Source organism: Dasypus novemcinctus, chromosome 10 (assembly GCF_030445035.2).
Source record: "Dasypus novemcinctus isolate mDasNov1 chromosome 10, mDasNov1.1.hap2, whole genome shotgun sequence".
Lineage (NCBI taxonomy): Eukaryota > Metazoa > Chordata > Mammalia > Cingulata > Dasypodidae > Dasypus > Dasypus novemcinctus.
The window spans coordinates 109,478,148-109,497,685 of record NC_080682.1 but is presented as its reverse complement, the minus strand read 5'-3'; the positions used below and the strand labels follow the sequence as shown (position 1 = coordinate 109,497,685).

General features: G+C 59.8%; 1 protein-coding gene across 1 annotated transcript in view; it reads left to right on the top strand.

The window, feature by feature from the left end:
* LOC101442492 (guanylate cyclase D-like) overlaps window positions 1–19,538 on the top strand; it is a 51,762-nt gene extending 32,224 nt beyond the window's left edge. The window contains exons 14-21 of the mRNA XM_058306358.1: window positions 1,757–1,905; window positions 5,081–5,244; window positions 5,658–5,850; window positions 10,550–10,724; window positions 11,546–11,644; window positions 12,497–12,591; window positions 14,910–14,995; window positions 19,439–19,538. Of these exons, the coding sequence (XP_058162341.1) occupies window positions 1,757–1,905; window positions 5,081–5,244; window positions 5,658–5,850; window positions 10,550–10,724; window positions 11,546–11,644; window positions 12,497–12,591; window positions 14,910–14,995; window positions 19,439–19,538 (1,061 nt within the window). The remainder of the gene's footprint in view (window positions 1–1,756; window positions 1,906–5,080; window positions 5,245–5,657; window positions 5,851–10,549; window positions 10,725–11,545; window positions 11,645–12,496; window positions 12,592–14,909; window positions 14,996–19,438) is intronic.

Genomic DNA, 19,538 nt, shown 5'->3' with positions numbered 1-19,538 from the left:
CACCAAGGGCTGCCCCGGGCTAGAGAGCACCGCAGGCCCAATGGGTGAGGAGGGGGAGTGGGGAGGGGCGGGCTTCATCGCGCCGTTGGGCCCACGCTCCACCGTGGCCTCCCCACGCCCGCCTGCCGAGAGGGGCAGGACCACCAGGAGGGGCCAGCACCGGTCCAGGCCCTGCTCCTCCTTGGGGACGTGCCTGCCCTGGCCACCGTGAGCACTCGGGGACGCCCCCGAGCCTGGCTCCCCAGTCGCTGCGTGACTTCAGACCCAGAGCCAAAGCTCGGTTTCCTGACTTTACGGTGGGCCCCGGGTGCTCGCCTCCAGGGCAGCTGGGAGGGGTCCCTGGGCTTTAGGCAAGTGCCTGGCCACGGAGGGCACTCGGTCAGCATCTGCCCGTGTGGCTTGAGGGGTGTGCTAATGGAGGGTCCCCGGTCTCCCGCGCTGCTCCCTGATGTTTTGTATCCGCTGACTGAGCAGGCACCCAGCGATCTGTTTTATTCATCACAGCACCATCCACGCACCTTGGAAAAGCGGTCGCGTGTGTGTGATGTCCTCCCGGCTCCAGCGGCACACGCCCTTGGGGAGCACACACAACTTCCCACACCTTTACGTGGAGGCCCGCGGGGTCTGGGGTTGGCAGGCGGGGGCCTCGGGCGGAGAAACTGCCGCCCGGGGAGGAGGTCAGGCCTGGCTCTAGAGTCTGTGTCCACCGGTGACACCTTCACGCCTCAGTTTCCCTGGCTGTAAAATGGGACAGTGGCCCAGGCGCTATCCCCAGCAAGGAGGCCAACAAAGGACACGAAGGGGATTTAAATCCAGAAAGAAGCTTCTTACTGGGTCCAAGGGCTGCCACCTCCTCAGCCGGGAAAAGAGGGTCCTGCTCAGAGAGTAACCTTATGACTCCGTGAGGAGTGTGCTGTTATCGTGCCCATTTTATAGATGAGGAGACTGAGACTCCGAGAGGCGACGTAACTTGTTCAGAGGGTGAGTGGAAAATCCACAAGTCCCTGACCTGCTGACAGTGTCTGAACTTGCTGCGCAGCCCCCCGCTGCCTGCCTTTCCCAGGGTCCTTCAAATAACTGTGGCAAATATTTGACATCTATCCTGGAGTACTTTCGAATCTTTCAGCTCACCCAGGCTTCCCAGCAGCTTCCTGAAGTCGGGATTATTCCCATGATGTGTCAGTGGGAAACTGAGGCACAGAGGAAGGCGAAGACCTTAAAACCCGGTCCATCTGAATTTGACTTAGTCCGGTGGTCTTTACCACAACAGTGTGGGGCAAGAAGGTCCGTGGGAGAGGTGGTCTGGGGAAGGCGATGATGATGATGGTGGACGATGGACACAGCAAGTGTCCGGGTGCCCGGGCTGGTGCAGCCAGGTGGTCAGGGTTTCATCGCTGGTGGCGGCAGCAGTGGCAGGGGCTGGGGTGGGGGCGAGTCCCCGGGCGCCAGGCACCCTCCCTGCACCATCTCGCTCAGAGAGGCAGGGTTAGTTAAGGTCGTTGCACAGATGCAGAGACCAGGGCTCCAGAGAGGGGCCAGCTCTCCCGGCGCAAACCCAGCTCTCCCGGCTCCCGACCGCGGCGCCGTTCATCAACAGCCCTGCGCCTGCGCCCCGGGACACGGAACGGGGGGCGCCAGGGGGACCCTCAGGGCCTGGGTCCCGGCCCCCCCCAGTCCCCCTCAGGATCCGAGCCAGCGCCGCTCCCTGAGCCCTCCCGGGGCCCTGGGCCCACCGCCCACCTGCTGTTTGTTGCAGAAATCATCAGGAAGGTGGTGGCCCCCCCTCCCCTGTGCCGGCCCCTGGTGGCCCCCGACCACGGGCCGCCCGAGTGCATCCAGCTGATGGAGCAGTGCTGGCAGGAGGCCCCGGAGGACAGGCCCAGCCTGGACCAGATCTACAGCCAGGTCAGTCTCCCCGGAGCAGGGGCGCTCGCCTCCCCGCTTGGCTTGGAGGGAGCTGCAGCCACCTCCCGGGCCCTGGGAACCCTGCGCCTGAGGGGCACGGGCCAGCACCCCAGCTCTGAGGTGGGGCCTGAGGGCTGGGCGGTCTCACCACCCACTGAGGACGCTTTCCCGAAACCCCGATCCCAGGACTGTTTGGTGAGTGCCTCGAGCTGAGTGTGCACTTGCTTCATTTAATCCTGTGGAGAAGCATTATTATCTTCCGGGCTTTTATTAATTTTTCATCAAAAATTTTCCAAAATTTCTGTACTCTCCAAGCAAGTAATTTTCTTTCTCTCCCTACAAATGTGCTATTTCTCGATATTTCAGAGGCATGATATCATATGGCATTTGTTGGTATGTGCCTGGCTTATTTTACTCAGCGCAGTGTCATCAAGGTTCCATCCATGTTGCAGCTTGTCTCAGAATTTCATTCCTTCTCACAGCCAAATGAAATTCCCTTGTCGGTGTATGTCACGTCTTGTTTATCCAATCTTGTGTCGATGGGCACTTGGTTTGCTTCCACCTTTTGGCAGTCGTGGACAATGCGCTGTGAAATGGGTGTCAAGGATCTGTCTAGGTCCCTTCTTTCGATTATTTTGGGTGCACGGCCAGGTCCTCTGGTAAGTGTAAGTTTAACCTTTTGAGGAACTGCCCAACTGCTTCCCATAGGGGCTGCGCCGTTCTGCATTCCCATGTTATCTGGACTTTATCAGAGAGGAAACTGAGGCAGAGAGAAGTGAAGGCATTGCTGACGGTAGCCGAGAGAGTGGAGCGCAGGGCTGGATTCCAGACCCAGGTCTGTCTGATTGCAGAGCTGGCGCTGGGCCCCCCGCCCTGGCCTGGCCTCCTGGCGCCCGCCTCTGTGAGCAGAAGAGAGGAGGGCACTGACCCCCAGCCTGCCTGGGAGACGCAGCGGCGGGGAGCGCGGAGGCGAGTCCGTGGGAGGTCGCGGGGCGGTGGAGGGGCGCGAGGGCCCCCTGAGCTGGCTGACGGCACCCTCGGGGCCAGCCCTCTAAGGCCGAGGTGAAACTCCATGCCTCGCCTCCCCACCGCGGTGGGGAAGTTGCCAAGGAGACGTCCAGCGCGGGAGAGGGGCTGTTCAGACAGGCGGCGGGAAGACAGCGGCGAGACCCACGGGCGCCCTTCGGAAAGGATTCCCACCTCCGCTCCACCCCCACGTGGCGTCCCCACCGCGGCTCTGGCATCGGGGAGGGGGCCCCACGGCACCCGTGAGCGCTCTGTGGTCAGCACGAGGGGGGTTGCAGAAGGTGTGGTCTTCCCGGGGGGTCAGAGAGTGCCAGGGACAGGGACGGGGAGGAGGCTGTTGTCCTGAGTCACTGTGGGAAAAGACTTCTGCCGAGTCCCGGTGGCAGAGAAGGCTGAGATGGGCACAAGATATTTCAGCCAAGGCTGGGCAGCCGTATGACACTGGGGGCGGCTAAGGCCGGAATGCCGGGATTCGGATCGACCCTGCCACTTCCCTATGGCTTGCTCCGCTGAGGCCCAGCCTCCTTAGAGGCTGCTGGAAAGCCTAGCCCTGGCCTAATGGCCCGCACTGATGCGACCGTCCAAGGAGAGAACTCATGGATTTAAACAGGCCAGTCTTTGAGGAGAAGATGGTGAGTGGGGGTCAGGAGAAAGAGCGCTGGCCTTGACGTCAGAAGACCTGGGCTTAGGTTCATTTAACATTGTTCTGTTAAAGGCAATTCGACAGGAAACTAAAGTAGACAATGCAATTAGACAAGAAAAGAATGGAAAGGAAGAAGAAAATGATCATTCTTTGTAAATCCTGTCTTTGTGTTCTTGACAACCTAATAGAAATAATGGGGGAAAAAAACCACTCCAAATGATAAAATAATTCAGTGGGGCGGCTGTTTTTAAAATGAGTCTGTGAAAGTTTGAAACTCAATTTGAACTCCACTCTCTGATCTTCGGTGAGCTTTTTCACGTCTCAGAGCCCGGGTTGCCTTGTTGATAAAATGCTGACCCTCCATGTAGGGTGGTCTCGTGGTCAGCTTCGTGTCCTTGACAGCTTCTCAAGGTCATAGCTGTCATGCCCGCCCAAGCTGACCGCTACAGCTCCTGCCTCTGCTTTTAGTGGGCAATAGCCAATCGCTGCATTCCTGGGGGACCACCGTGCCCCACCTCACAGTCCTGCGGCTGAGACAAAGGGTATGGCTGGGGGTTGGATCTACACGTACATACCCATAGTCACCCCAGATGCTGGATTAAGACAGATGGGGACCCCTCACTCTGGCCAGCGACCCTTTGCTTCTGCCACTGTACTTGTGAAGGCGCAGATTGCATTGGAGAAGTTCTAGCCAGTCTGGCACGGGAACCTGTAAGATTGTAGTTCAAGGCACAATTCACGATCATACCTAAGTGCCCCTGTAGGAGGAGAGCGGTATTTCTCTCTGCTCAGCACCAGCCGGGAGTGTGCTTCTTCTCAACTAGTTTGTTTCATTATTTTGTGGACCCCCATGGATGGTGTAATTTCTATTTCCCTCTCTGCTTGCTGCTAGGAAGCTCAGATCCACACTTGTGATCAGATTCTAGCATGCATCTTGTGTAGCAACCTCAATCCTGGATTCCTCTTTTTATTTTATTTTTTTAATTTTTCTTTTCTCTTATTTTACTTTACATTTTATTTTAATTTCATTTTATTTTTACCTTTATTCTCCTTTGTTCCCAATGTTTTCACATATTTATTGTTATTTTATTTTGTAGTCATGCTTTTCCTTTTCTTGGTACTTAAAGTTTGGAACAAGGAGAAGGCTGGACAGGCAGAAATGGAGACATAGATACAGATCCACATGTATTCAATCTGTGTGCTCTCACCTAAATCTTTGAAAAGAACACAGAGCGCTCATCTGTGTTGTGCAGACCAGCGCTGTGGAGCTGGGTGTTGGCTGAGGGGGCGTCCCGGCCCGCCCCCCGCTGTCCCCTCCCGCCTGCCCACCCCACAGACCTCGTCCGCCCTGCGCTCTCCCCACTAAGCCGTCGCCCCCTGTCTGTTTCCGCACCTGCTCCCACCACCCGCCGGCTCTCCAGGCAGGGCCTGTCTCCTCTCCCCTGGGCTCCGCGCCCCCAGCTGCCACCCTTACGGGACGCAGTGGAATTTTTGTCCCCTTTCCAGTTCAAAAGCATCAACCAAGGCAAGAAGAGCAGCGTGGCCGACTCCATGCTGCGGATGCTGGAGACGTACTCGCAGAACCTGGAGGCCCTGATCCAGGAGCGCACAGAGGAGCTGGAGCTGGAGCGGCAGAGGACGGAAAGGCTGCTCTGCCAGATGCTCCCCCCGTGAGTGGCCCCGGGCCTGCCCGCCCCTCCAGCCTCAGCTCTGAGCTCGGGCCCGGGGGCGTGGAGGGGGCTCGGTAAATCTGGGTCCCAGGACTTCTTTGGGCCGTTCATTGCTTCTTCACCCGGCCTACTTTTCTTGAGCCCTTACTATTGCCTTGCACCGTGCTGGGCCCGTGAATGTTGAATTTCTGCTGTTTCGCATGCTTGGGAACAAGGATGTGTCCCCAGCCACACCTCAGAGGAAATAACGTCCAAAGGGGGACAGGTATTTGCTTAAGGGCAGTCAGCACACAAGCAGACCTGTCTCAGATCCCCTGATGCTTAAGCCAGGCTCCCCCTCCCCCAAATACCCCTCCTTACCTCCCAACTGTAAAGGAGGGACCCTCCAACCTTGTGCCCCCCCATCCCCTCAGGTCCGTGGCCGAAGCTCTGAAGATGGGAGCGACTGTGGAGCCAGAGTACTTCGACCAGGTTACCATATACTTCAGTGACATTGTGGGCTTCACCACGATCGCAGCCCTGAGTGAGCCCATCGAGGTGGTGGGCTTGCTCAACGACCTCTACACCCTGTTCGATGCCGTCCTGGGCAGCCACGACGTGTATAAGGTGAGGGGACCAGGAGGCTGGCACTTACTTTCACCACTTGTCTGTGTCCCTGTTCATTTACTGCCATTCATTTATTTGTGTGTTTGTATCAGTCAGTCAGTCCTGTGTAACACACAACCCCAAAAACTCATTAGCTTAAAACAACTGGCATTTATTATTGCTCTCAAGCCCATGGGTCAGCTGGAAGGTTCTTCTGGACTCAGCTGGACTCACTCACACGTCTGTGGTCAGCTGTGGGCAGGGTGGGCAGCTCCTGATCTTGGCTGGGCTCGCTCACATCTCGGGAGCCTTGGGCGGGAGCACCCAGCTCCGGCCCACGTGCTCGCTCATCCGCCTGCGGGCTAGTCTAGGTGGGAGCGGGGCTCTGAGAGAGACGGCAGAGGCACACAGGCCTCTTGAGAGCTAAGCTGGGAAGGGGCACAGTGCCGTCCTGACACATTCTATTGGTCGAAGCAAGTCACAAGCCCAGCCCAGAATCAAAAGGTGGGAACATAAACCCCACGTCTTGGTGGTCATTTGCCCATTGTCCATCTAACTGTCCCTTTAAAAAGCTCTTATTGACTGGCTCTTCTGTGCCAGACCCCGTGCTGGGTGAGGGCACACAGATGAGTCAGCCCCTGCCCTCAAGGCACTCTCAGTCCTGCAGATAAAAGAGGATGACAGGTCATGGTGGAAGTGATGATCAGGGCGGGCAGGGGAGGCCGAGAAGGCCCCCAACCCAGCTAGTGGCAGGAGAGCAGAGTCAAGAGCAGGGAAGGCTTCCTGGAGGTGCCGTCTTCCTAGCATTGTCTAGTCTGGGATTGGCCACTCCAGGCAAGGAATGGGGGCTAATGCGCTAAGCTTGAGGCTTGGGAGGGCCTGTGAGTGTGACAAATCCAAGTGGGCGGTTATGGCGGGATGCCAAGTGGGCCAGCTGGGGGGGCACTGGTGGAGCTGCCGAGGCCCGCCCTTATCTAGCTCCTGTGCGCCCCTCAATCCTAGGTCTGAGGCCCTGTCTCAGCTTTGGTGCGGCTTTAGGCAAATGGTTCCTCTCTCGGGGCTCCTGTTTCTTTATCCATGAAACGGGAATAACGAGCTAGTCCTAGCACGTAGACTAATGGGGGCGACCCTCCCTGCCATGGGCGCGGGGTCAGCCCCGAGGCTGGGAGGGGGAGTGGCCTCCTGCCCTCTCCTCGGCAGGCCCCCGCCTCGGCCGCTCTGCCCCTGCTTTGGGGACCCTCCCCACCCCGACTCCTCCCCTTGCTCCAATCCAGAAGCCGGGGTCCAGCTGCAGACACAGAGGAGGAGGTGGGAGGGAGGTCCCAGGAGAAAGCCACCCTCGGGCTCCGCAGGCGTGGCCTTCGAGTGTGACCCGCCAGCCCCCTGCCAGCCTCAGCCCCCCCGAGGAGGCGGGGATGGGGGGGTGGCCTGAGAAGGGAGCCTCAGAGGAGAGACCCATCTGGTCCCAAGGCCACACACTTCTGCCACCCCCTTTCAGGGCTTCTCGCTATCCCCATGATATGGAAGCCCTTGGGATAAATCCAGAGGTTCAGAGTGGCCCACAAGACCCTCTAGGAGTTGGCCCCGCCTGTCTTCCAGCTGCGTCTCTGGCCCCTCCAGCTCTGCAGAACTCCCTATTCCTCACCCGTGCTTTGCTTTCTAGCCTCCAGGCTTTTGCACACGCTGCTCCCTCTACCTGGAAATCTGCTTTCCTTCCCTCCACCTGGCTCCCTCCTGGTCATCCTGGTCTTAGGTTGCCTTCCTTCCTCAGGTCACAGTTAGGAGCTCTTTGATGCCTTCATAAGCCCCCGGGACAGCCCATGTGCACACTAAGGCCCCCACTAAACCCAGTCCCCAGTGCCTGGCAGTGTCCAACACACAGTAGAGAGGGACATGACTTGCCCAAGGTCACACAGCTGGCAGGCAGCAGGGCCCGGACGGGAGGCCACTTTGTCCACCACAGCCGAACTCTGACCACAACATCACACCACCCAAGACCCACAGAGACCTGAGCCCCCCACGCCCCGAGGATGCAGCTTCCCTGCGGCCGGGGCCCAGGATCCCAAGCCTCCGCCTGTTCTGAGGTGCTGGCCGAGCCCCCCCTTGCCTGCGGGGCTGCGCCCCCCCCGGGGGGCCCCAGGAGAAGATTCCGGGCCTCGCCTGGCTGAGCCTGGCTGAGCCCCGCAGCTCTGATCTGCCCTGAGGCCCTGGCCGTCCAGTCCTCCCCCTGCTAATCTTTCCTCACACGCTCCCGCCCAGCTCTGAATCACGCCTGCCGCTCGCTCTGAACTCTGGCCAAGAGGTCTGCAGCTTTCTGGCAGAGGGAAATGAAGTAAACCAGGGCCCACCCACCTCTCCAGATGCCGGGAAGCTGGCGGCCTGTTGCTCAGGACGTGCGAGCGCGTCTCTCATCACTCACGCCGTCTGCCTCGGTCTCCCCTCCGGCCCCGGCGGGATCTGGTTCCTGCTCTTTCATCCTGCCGCGATGGGAGGCAGCCAAGCTGTCCCCTTCTGGTTCTGCAGGGATCTGTGATTCCCTCCCAGCCCCTGCCGAGCAAGCACTTTTATGGACCTAACTCCAGAGCCGAGCCCCCCTGGCGGAGAGGAGAGGACTGACCGCCAGCCGGCCAGCCTGGGCTGTGGGTCCTGCTGTGTGACCCTGGGCAAACCTCTTCCCCCTCTGAGCCTCAGGTTCCCCATTGTCGAGCGGATGAAAGCGCCCCCTACTCAGGAGTGTTGAGAAGGGGAAGTCGCGTGGACGTGCTGGAGCTCCTTCTCCCCTCGGCACGCCGGCAGGCCTGGCGTCAGACGGGCATCTACAGGGGGCTGGCCCGGCCCAGGGATTTTCAGAGGGTGCCTCGTTTACCCTTTCCATGCCCCTCAGAGGGGTGGATCACCATCCCTACCCTACAGATGAGACAAGGCTCAGAGAGGGTAAGGGACTGGCCCAAAGTCCACAGCACGTCCGTGGAGCCGTGCGCATCCACACCCAATTTCACTACTCTCCCGGTGCGCCCCCTCTGCGGGAGGACCCCGGCCCGCGCGCGTGGCCCAAGTGCCCACTACGACGGCATCTTAAAGCGCGTCACCTTTACCAGTCCAGGCTCCCAGACAACAGGGCCCTTGTCTCCCAGGCCACAAGCTAGTGAGAGCCTCAGGTGCCAGGCGGGGGAGACTTCAGTCTCGGCAGCTGGGAGAACGCGGTCTGGACGTGGCCGCTGCGGGGCCTTCCCTACTCCCCTCGCCTGGACCTCGGAGCACCCACCTGAGGCACAGCGGGGTCCCCAGAGCAGATGCCCGGCCCCTGATTCTCAGGCCCACACCTGGCAGGCCGAGGGTGGGGCCAGGGAGCCCCGAGTCTCCCGCAGGCAGACCCAGGCCTGACGCCCGAGGAGGAACACGTGGGAGGCGGGAGCAGAGCGGAAACCTGGGGGCAGGCAGATCCTCCCAGAGCCAGAGAAAGAGCCCAGGCCACACGCAGGGGGAGGCCGCGGCAGGGCACAAAATCTGGAGCTGGATGACTAAGTTCAAATCTACTTACTAGTGCTGTGTGGCCTTGGCAAGTGACAACCTCTCTGGTCCACTTTCTATCTGTAAAATGGCAACAATAATAGTACCTATCTCTTAGCATTCTTGTGAAGATCTAACGAGTTAATATTTGTAAAGACCATGGGGCATGAGTCTTAAGCCACTGGCCGTAGGGAGCAGTTCTATTTTTTTTAAAGACTTATTTTTATTTTCCTTCCCCCCCCCCCAGTTGTCTGCTCTGTGTCCATTTGCTGTGTGTGTTCTTCTGTGTCCACTTGCATTCTTGTCAGCAGCATGGGAATCTGTGTTTCTTTTTGTTGCATCATCTTGTGTCAGCTCTCCGTGTGGGCGGCGCCATTCCTGGGCAGGCTGCACTTCCCTTCACGCTGGGCAGCTCTCCTTACGGGGTGCACTCCTTGCGCGTGGGGCTCCCCTACGTGGGGACACCCCTGCGTGGCAGGGCACTCCTTGCGCGCATCAGCACTGTGCATGGGCCAGCTGCACACGGGTCAAGGAGGCCCAGGGCTTGAACCTTGGACCTCCCATGTGGTAGATGGACGCCCTAACCACTGGGCCACAGCCGCTTCCCAGGGAGCAGTTTTAAGTGTCTGAGCAGGACGGGATGCGTCCAATTGCCTAAAAAAAGAGAAGCGGCATCTTTAAGGAACAGGGACTTTCCTGTCAAGGGGCGTGGCAGGTCAGGACAGCCCCCGGGGCTGGGGGAGGTGGGGTGGCTGGTCTCTAGGAAGTCCTCCCAGTCCTGGGGTTCTGGGCGTCGGTCTCCCAAAGCCAAGCAAATACTGATGCCAGCGATGATGAAGGCAGCGCCTCCACGGTGAGCCTGGTCCCCTGAACACCTCGCCTCCTGCCACGTAAGAGCCGCCTGGAGCCCGCTCAGGGGCGCGGCTGCCCAAGGCAAGGGGCGGGCTGGACCCCCGTCTGCCTGATTCCAAAACCTCGTTCTTGCCAGCGCGCCCCGGAGGGCCCGGGAACTAGGAGGTGTCCGAGGGATTGGGGCTCTCAGCAGATGGAGGCCGCCCTGCTGTGGCTTTGTGCGGACGGGGTGCCCAGGGCTGCTGCCGGGCGCGTGGGCCTGGGGTCAGAGGGGACCGAGGGACGGCGCTGCGGGCCTGCGCCGTGCGGGGCGCGCGCCGCGGGTGCCGAGCGGGGCAGTGAGAGCTGCGGTTTCCAGGTGGAGACCATCGGCGACGCCTACATGGTGGCTTCGGGGCTGCCCCGGCGCAACGGGAGGCGGCACGCGGCCGAGGCGGCCGACGCGGCCCTGCACCTGCTCAGCGCCGCGGGCGGCTTCCGCATGCGCCACGCGCCCGCCGTGCCCGTGCGCATCCGCGCCGGCCTGCACTCAGGTACGCGGGCCCTGCGCCGCGCTGCCGCAAGGCCCCGAGCCTCAGGGCCACGGCGGAAACGGTCCCACGTGTCCTTCTTCCATCTGTTGTTTCAAGGCTCTAAGCTGCTCTGCATTCAGTGAGCTGCCTGGGCGCCTGTCCAGGGCATCCAAGCCCAGGTCGGGGAGCTGATGGTCCCATGCGACAGGCGCAGAAACCTGTGCTCGCACAAACTGCTAAATGCCTGCTGGGAGGACCTCGGGGGCGCCGTCTTTTCCACGTCCCCATCCTCTACCCCTCCCTCCCTGCCTGGCTCCCCCCGCCCCACCCAGGGCCCCCGCTAACCTCTCCCACCTCATCCCCCACCACTCCCACGCGCCCCTCCTTGCACACCCAGCTGCTTGCCGTTTCCCGTGGACCCTCTGCCTCCGTGCCTTTGCACTGGCTGATCCCGCCCACCCATTCCTTCATCCCTGAAGATACTGCTCCTCTCCTCCGGGAGGTCCTCTGGGCTGCGTCTGAGGCCCTTCCTGGGAGGGCACAGCCCTGGGGTTTTTCTCTTCAAGGCCTAGGTCTCCCGGCGGCAGGCTGGGAGCTCCCGGTGGCAGGAGCGGTGCCAGCTCATCTGTGTCCTTACCCCACCCCCCAGCCCAGGCCCAGGTGCAGGGTCCTCTCCTGTCTGCCTGTTGGTGGAGACTCCAGATAGCTCCCTCCCCAGCCCCCACTGGAGCCCAGGGTGTTGGGGGGAACGGCAGGGAGAGCGCGGGAGGGCCAGGCTGTTGTGGGGACCCCCCTCTCAGCCTGAGCCCTGCTGGAGCTCACCAGGCACATCTGGCTTTCAGGGCCCTGCGTGGCAGGGGTCGTAGGCCTCACCATGCCTCGGTACTGCCTCTTTGGGGACACTGTCAACACCGCGTCCCGGATGGAGTCCACAGGGCTGCGTGAGTACCTCACACTTCTCTCCTGCCCAGGGGAGAGGACTCTTACTCTGCGTCCCCTGCACTCTGGCTGCTGGATTAGTAAGCACATCACCACCTGGTGACGGCGTACCCTAGTTGCCAGTAAAGCAGCTGTAAGGAGATGATGCACGTGACTGATTCTTTTAACTTTCCCCGGCGTTTTTGTGATGTTCTCCTGAAGGACTGAGCAGAGAAAGCAACGACCCCAGAGGCAGAAAACCTGGCCCTGCAACTGGCTGGCTGGTGCCCTTGAACAAACCGCTCTTCCTCCAAGGCTTGGCTGTCCCGTCTTTGCAATGAGGAGACCCCCAGTTTTTTTAAAAAAGAGAGAAAACTCCTTTTGGGGCCCTTGCTGAGAGCAAGAGACACTTTGCCAGCTTGGCTAGAGCAATTGAGAAGGATTGGTGTCCCAGGGCCCCTGCTTCTGGGTGCGGTGTGTGCTCCCAAATGTTACTCAGTGCGCACCCTGTGAAACTGGACGCGGTGGCCTTATTGGGAAGTCTTGCTCTTCAAAGAAAAATGAAAACTCCTTACCCGCCGTGACCCAGCCTTCCGAGACCTCCTGACAAGTAGTAGCAGTTGTGTTTCCAGGGGTTCAGACTCCATCCTCAGTTCCGCTTAACACTCAGTCTGTGCAATTCGCTTTTCCTCCAGGTTGTGACTTTAGTGACTAGCTGTGTAAAGGTACGAGAGGGCCAGGAGAAGGTATTGCATGAATTTGAATTGTGAGGACGACGGGCTGGAACTTGGGGCTATCACAGTCTCTTAATGATTTTTCTAAACTCTAGGTACGCTGCCACCAGGTGGTGGCTGCATCACTACTTTTCTTCTCAGCCTACAGAATTCACATCAGCCGAAGCACTGTCCAGACACTGCTCAGCCTGGAGGAAGGCTACAAAATTGATATCAGAGGTCCCACGGAGCTGAAGGTGAGAGACTTTCTTTCCTGGGCTTGGTGGGAAAAGAGTCTGGTTTCTGTGGACAGCAGGAGATTCTCATCTGACTGATGTGACTGGGGATGGAGCTGATGACCTTTACATGCCGTCTCTGCCCCCCAACTTCTAAGGGAACATTTCTTCCTGGGAGCTTCTCCCTCATCTGGTTCTTCTTTAGGGAAGGGCCAGGTCAGAGAAGTCACTTTTACCGATGACCTACCTGGTTAGTACACTGTTGTACAACATCAATATATCACTCACAGAAATCATGAAAGGAGGATCATTGTCCCCATTTTATAGTGGAGGAAATTAAAACAGAGAGGCAGAGCGACTTGTCCAAAGCCACACAGCTTGTAATCCAGGTCTGGTGATTCCGAAGCCTGTGACTTCTTCATAGAATGGTTAGGCTCCTACTCATCCCTCAGAACCCTAGCTCAGAAATCACCTCTCACTGAATCCTGCCCTAATCCAGGAACACTGCTCTTCCTTTCTTCCCCCAGCAGTGACTATCATGCCATCTCTGTGCACCGACCAGTCCTACAACTAGCCCTCGGGTGTTGTAGGTGCGATTTTGGGTTTCACTTGCCCATGAGCACCACAAAGGCAGAGACAGGAAACATTTTTTAAAAACTAAAAGTTTGTTGAAGTCTATCATGTATACATGCACGTTTATGCACCTACATAGACAATCATTGTACAGTAAAAGTTGCGAACTTACAAAACAAACATGCATATCATACAGGGCTCCCATACGTCTCCCCACCACCAACACCTTGCAATGTTGTGAAATATTTGCTACAAACTATAAAAGAATATTGTCAAAATATTACTACTAATGAGCCCATATTTACAGTTGATGTATTTTCCCCCAATCCACCCAATTATTGAAACCCCGTTTAGTATTAAACATGTGTTAGAGTTGGTGAGAGAATGTTCTCGTATTTGCCGTTAACCGCGGCCCATCTCGCCCCACTGGCTTGCCTGTGTTCTGCTGTCCCGTGCTTCGTATGATGCATTCAGTGTGTCCACTCAGTGGCTCTCCTTTCCATCACAGAGTTGTACTGTCATCGCCTCCATTTTCATTACTCAAAAGGAAAAATCCCATCCCCCATATCCCCTACTGTTGTCCCTTAGAATTCATATATCTTCCTTTGCCATTACTGCAAAAAAATATATTACTGTTAACTACCGTCCCTAAGTTACGTCACTTGTAATTTTCCCGTGTATCACCATATTCTCAATGCTTTGTAAAAGAAGATCATTCTTATATTTATGCTGTGAACCACAATCTTCATCTATCAACGAAGTCAGTTCTACATTGCCTAGATTATCTCTAGCTTCCTTTCAACCGACAATTACTTCCAGACTACCCTTTTCAGCCACAGCCCTATTTACAAATCAGCACTGTTAGTTATACTTACTACAACTGCTGCCATCAACTCGATTCCTTTCCACGCCCTCACAATAAGCCTTATTAAAATTCTGCGTGCATTAAGCGTCAGCTGCCATCCTCACCACATGCCATCTCCTAGGAACCTGCGCTCCGGGGTTCACGCATCGAGTTTAGTTCCTTCAGCCCTCTTCTTAATGCTCGTGCTTGGTAAAGGCGACGGTTCGGCGTGTCTCCCAGCTTCTCCGCCAGAACCAGGCTGGAGGGGCGTGGAGCCGCCCCGGGTTTGGATGCTCAGGCGCTCTCCCACACCGTGGCACCCCAGAGCGCCGTGGCGCGGGGCGCAGTGACTGTCCGAGGCACGAAGCCCGCGAGGGCCAGCAGATGGCCGTGGTTACGGAGCGCAGCTGTAGCGCGTCGGGGGGCAGCGCCCTGGTGTCCTGAGGAGCAGAGGACTTTGATGGCAGAAAGGGGTGCAGTGGAGGGGGCAGCGCCCCGCCCCCAGCTCCTCCAGGCTAGCCTGGGGGCTCCAGGGGGCAATGCCCATCCCCTCGCGCCCTGTCCCGGGTGGCTATGGAGCCTCCAGACCAGCCCGCCCTGACCGCCCCCTGGCCCTCCACTCCCAGCACCCGCCAGGCCCTTGGACGGTGACGTTTGGGGAGACTCACAGACCACGCTGGGATCAAAGCATCCCAAGTCCTCTGGTCGTAGAATTCACGATTCATTATGTAGTTATCTAGCAGATCTTGCCCCCCGAACAACTCCAAAAGGTACCGAGGAAACCAAGGCACAGAGAGGCGCAGTAGCCTGAGCAAAGTCACGCAGCCTGACTCCGAGGCACTGGAACCAGGCAACTCCAGCCTCACCCCGCGGCGTGAGGGTGTGTGGGAGGGGGCGTCTCCATCCTTCCTCTCTCCTCCAGGGGAAGGGCACCGAGGAAACCTACTGGCTGGCGGGGAAGGCGGGCTTCCCCGGGCCCCTGCCCGCCCCCCTGGACGTCAAACCCGGGTGAGTAAGGATTGCCCCGCAGCCTGGGGTTGGGTTTTTTGTTTTATTTATTGGTGTTTGTTATTTTTCTGGCTATAGACCTATCATTTGCCTGTTGTGGGAAACTTGAAAAATACAGACTTGTTCGGAGATGAAAATAACCACCGTCTTTCCCTGCCCGAGAAAACCCCGTTAGCGGCTTCCCCTGCAGCTGTTTCTGGTGTGCGCAGCTCGCGCTGTTCAGGTCATTTCATATTCTGCCCTTCACCCTCAGTGCAAAGAGCCCCCGCGCGTGCTGTTCAGGGCCTTTACCAACTCACTGGCAGCGACGGCACCCAGGGCCACCCATGGGCGCGCTGGGCTCGGCCTTGCGCTGGTCGCCGAGCACTCAGAGCCTCGCCACTTTGCGCTATTACAGGGAATGAGCTGACAAATATTACTGTGCACTTGTTGCCCTTAGAGTTATTCCCACGGACCAACGTCCACATCAAAGAGCGCCCGCATTTCAGGGGCGGAGGTGGGTGGCTCTCAGAGCTAGCGCCTGGGTGGCAGTTTGGCTCTTCCCTCTGTCTTCTGTCCTTTGGGACGCCGTGACCCTCACAGAGGGTCCCAAGGGTGGGGCCGGGGAGGAAAATCCCACTTCACTCCCGCGCGCCTTCCACCCCGGCCACGGCCAGTCCACAGAAGGCAGGGACCAGGGACCAGCCCCTGCCCCTGCTGAGAATGACAACGTCCCCGGGCCCCCCACCGAGGTGGGCAGGGCGCCTCCCAGGCTCCCGTAGCCGGGCCGGGCCTGTCGCCTCCTTCCGGCGGGCTCCCCCGGCTCTTCTGGGAAGGCCCCCACCCAGGCAGCCCCCTCCCCTGTCTCGGGACAAGAGGAAAGTGTGGGACACACAGGGGCTTCCCGGGAACCGAGCAGGAGGCAGCAGCCCGGGCCAAGCGTCCCCCCGGGGGCGGCCTGGAGTGGACGGCGGGGCCCGGCCGGAGCGGGGCCTGGCACGGCCACCCTCCCGGTCCAGCCTCGGGAGTCCGGGGCGCCCAGGGAGGTGGCGAAGGGCCGCGGTTCTCCCGTCCACCTCTGGGCGACCCAGGGAGGCAAGCAGGTGGCCGCGGGCAGGGGCGTCTCCGGGAGCCACAGGTGCAGGTCACGTGGGTGCCTGGCTTGTGCGAGGCCCCGGTGGCCTCCCGGGTGGCGGCGGCGCCGGCCGGCGGCAGGGCTCCCCACAGGCTGCTGGAAGGCGGCGCGGGTCTGGGCGCCCAAGGGCAGAGGCGGCGCCCCAGCCTGGGTGCTGACTGTTGGGTGCCTTTCCGTCTGGCTGCCGAGGGCCCTTCCAGCTCTTCCACTGGAGAGCCCAGGGCTCTCCCCGGGGGCGCAGCAGCCCTCGAGGGCACCGGGGCCCTCTCACACCCCGTCCTCTGCCGCAGACTCTCCTCCAGGTCTCCTGGCCCGTGTAAGCACGCCTGGCCCCTGACACGCGGGAGCAGGCCCCCCTTGGCCGCCACCCCTCCAGGCCCGCGTGCTGCCCGCCCCACGGCCCACCCTCTCAGAACCCGCGTGCTCAGGCCAGCTTCACTTCCTCCCCCTCTCCCGCTCCACCCCGCACAGAGGCTCTCGGGAGGTCACCCACGAGCTGGTCCCGTCACCAGGCCCGCAGGCAGCAGCGGCTTTTCTCCCTGCGCCCCCCCCCAGCCGCGCCCCCACCCCTCCCTCGGCCGTCGCAGGCCCCCAGCGCCTGACCTCCCCCCTCCCGCCCCTCCCGTGGTCTGTGCCGCCTCGCCGCACCCATCCTTCCCCGGCTGGCACCCATCATCCACCCAGGGTGCCCACCTCCCCAGCTGCAGGCCCGTGGAGCTCCCTCTGCCTCTGGACGGTTGCTTGGGAGCTGTCCCGGCAGCTCACCCCCACCAGGCCCCCCAGCTGGCAGGCCAGACGCTGCCCTGGACCCTCCGTCGTGGGTCACCCACCCCCTCCGGTCTGCCAGCAAGTTCTGTGTGTCCCCAACTAACACCCGAGCCCTCTGCCCGCCTCCACCGTGGGCCAAGGCCCCCCCCCCCCCCCCCCCCCGCCTCTGCAGGGGCTCACCACCCAGCTCCCCGCCCATGCTCCCCACCCGGCTCCACGCTGCAGCCAGAACAATCCAGACACAGACAGGAGCCACGGGCCGGCCCCCTGCTCAGCCGCTCCCGTGGCTTCCTACCGCCGTCGGGCTGAGCCTGACCCTGGCGCAGGCCCCCAGCCTCGTCTCCCCTCCCTCCTTCCCCCGTCCGTGGCCAACGTGCCACCCCCTCGCTGTCCTCAGCATGCGCTGAGCGTCTCCCCACGCAGGTCCGGCTCTCCTGCACCCTGAGGGCCCTGCCCGCACGCCGGCCGGCGGTCCCTTCCGATCTCCTCGGGCTCGGGTCCCATGCTGCCTGCGCCAGGAGCGGAGCTGACCACAAGCTCCCCGCTGAGCCTGCCGCCACCCTCCGGCCACCCCCGGCCTTGCGGTCTCCACACACTTAGGACGACCGGATATTTCTTGCGGAGCGTCTATGGAACTTTCCCCAGCCCACGTAGGCTTCACGAGACCCTGGTGTGCGGGCGTGCCTGCGCATCCATTGGCCCGCACGCAGGGGGCGTGAGTCAGCGAGCCCCGCGCACGGCCGTCTCCACGCCTCCTCAGCGCAGGGCTCTGTCCCTGTAGGCCGCGCAGCTCTTCCCAGGGCCGGAGGCGGCGGGTCTGGTGGCCAGCTGTCATCCCCAGCCCCCTCAGCTGATGACTTTTCCACTCTTGGACAGAAACTGTAGAAAGTGCCAGAAATGTTTTCATCTCCTTGGCTCAGGGAGGAAGGAGATCTGAGATTAATCCCAGCAAGCACCACCCAATCTGGGCGCCTCCCAGACCCCCAGGCAGGCGGGGGAGAACCCCTCGTTTGCCCAGGCCCGAGGCTCGGCTCCGGCACGCGAGCTCACGGAGGCACACACGCATGCACACACACACACATGCATGCACAAGTGCAGACACGTGCACTGTACACCCACCACGGCACCAAGCACACACACACAGGAAAATAACTCCGCGTGCCCCTCCACGTGCCTGGAGATGCGGTCACAGGCAGACAGGCATCACACACGCAATCTGGAGGTGGCCCCAGAATCTCTGCAAGACGGACTGCCGGGGCTAGTTGGATGGGAACTGGTTTACAAGGCCGTTACCAAACTTGTCCTTGAGTTGGATGCTCTCACCTGACAGTTTTTAAGAGTCATTTTCTAAAGCTGCTTTTATCCTCATCTTATGTATTTTCCATACCTGCAGATGTTATTTTTATATCTGGGGGGGTAGGTGAAGAGCAGGGAAAGGGGGACCCCCCCACCCCATGTCTTGGTGCAGCCACCGGCCCAAGCAGCAGCCGCCCCAGAAGTGGCTCCAGTCACTTGTCACAGAGACCGTCCGCCCAGTGGCCCTGCTGGCCAGGCTCAAGTGCCCCATGCCAGGTTGCCTGGGGCCCTGGCTGCCCCTCGGAGCTTTGTTTCCTCTTCTGGGTAAAATCAGGGGTTCTTAAGCAGAGGCCCAGGGGCCCCCAAGGGGTCCATGGAAAGATTTCAGGGGTCCGTGAGCTTGAATTGAAAATTAAAAAAAAAAACGTTATTCTTGTGGGGACGTGTTGGTGCAGGTGTGATCTATTTACTAACACACAGTGTAGTGTGGACTTAGGATGATTTTTGTTTCAATGTAGCATGTCCTGAGGGTAGTGGCTAACTGTCTCCAAAAGGTTGGTGAGGATGGCAGAAGGTTTTATGACACGGTGGGAAAACGCAAGTTAGTGTTTGCTGAAAACGACTTTCTGAACAGATGTTGAACCGTTAGGTTATCAGGTATTGAAATGATGAGAAAGGTTTGAAACGTACGTTTGAATAATGCTAAAATTTAATTTAAAGACATGCCAATGTTGAAACCTCATAAAACCATCTGCTGCTCTGTTCTGAGAAGGGGTCCTTGGTTCTCACTTGACTGGCAAAGGGGTCCGTGGAACAAAAAAGGTTAAGGACCCTGGTGTAAATCGACAACCCAGCTCTACCTTTCTCCTGGCACCTCGGGGAGGCAAATGGGAAAATAAAAGTGTGGGCAGGGTGGGAATCCAGGGGCCCTACCCCAGATTTGCACAGCACCCTGAGCGTCAGGGAGCCCCTCACCCCACACAACACCCCGCAGCCTCCCTCCGGCCTTGAAAGGCCATGTCCTGCGAGGGGGGCAGAGCCGGGGTAGCGCCTCACCTCCTGGGACGCCACTGCGCTGGAAGCCACACGTGCACCGGACAGTGCTGCGTGGCCCGGGAGAGGAGCCGGTCCCCTGAAGGCCAAGGGACGGGGGCCTGCTGCCGGGAGCAGGAGACACACAGCGGGAAAGGGCCTGCTCTGCAGGCAGCGTGGGCTGGAGAGGCCAGTGGGTGGCAGCTCTACCACCGTGTCTCCTTTCTCCCCAGAGACCCCTGGCAGGACCTCGTACGCCAGGAAATCAAGGAGGCCTTTGCAGCGGCCCGCCAGCGCCCGGCCGGGCCCCTGGCGGGGGAGGCCCCACCCTGA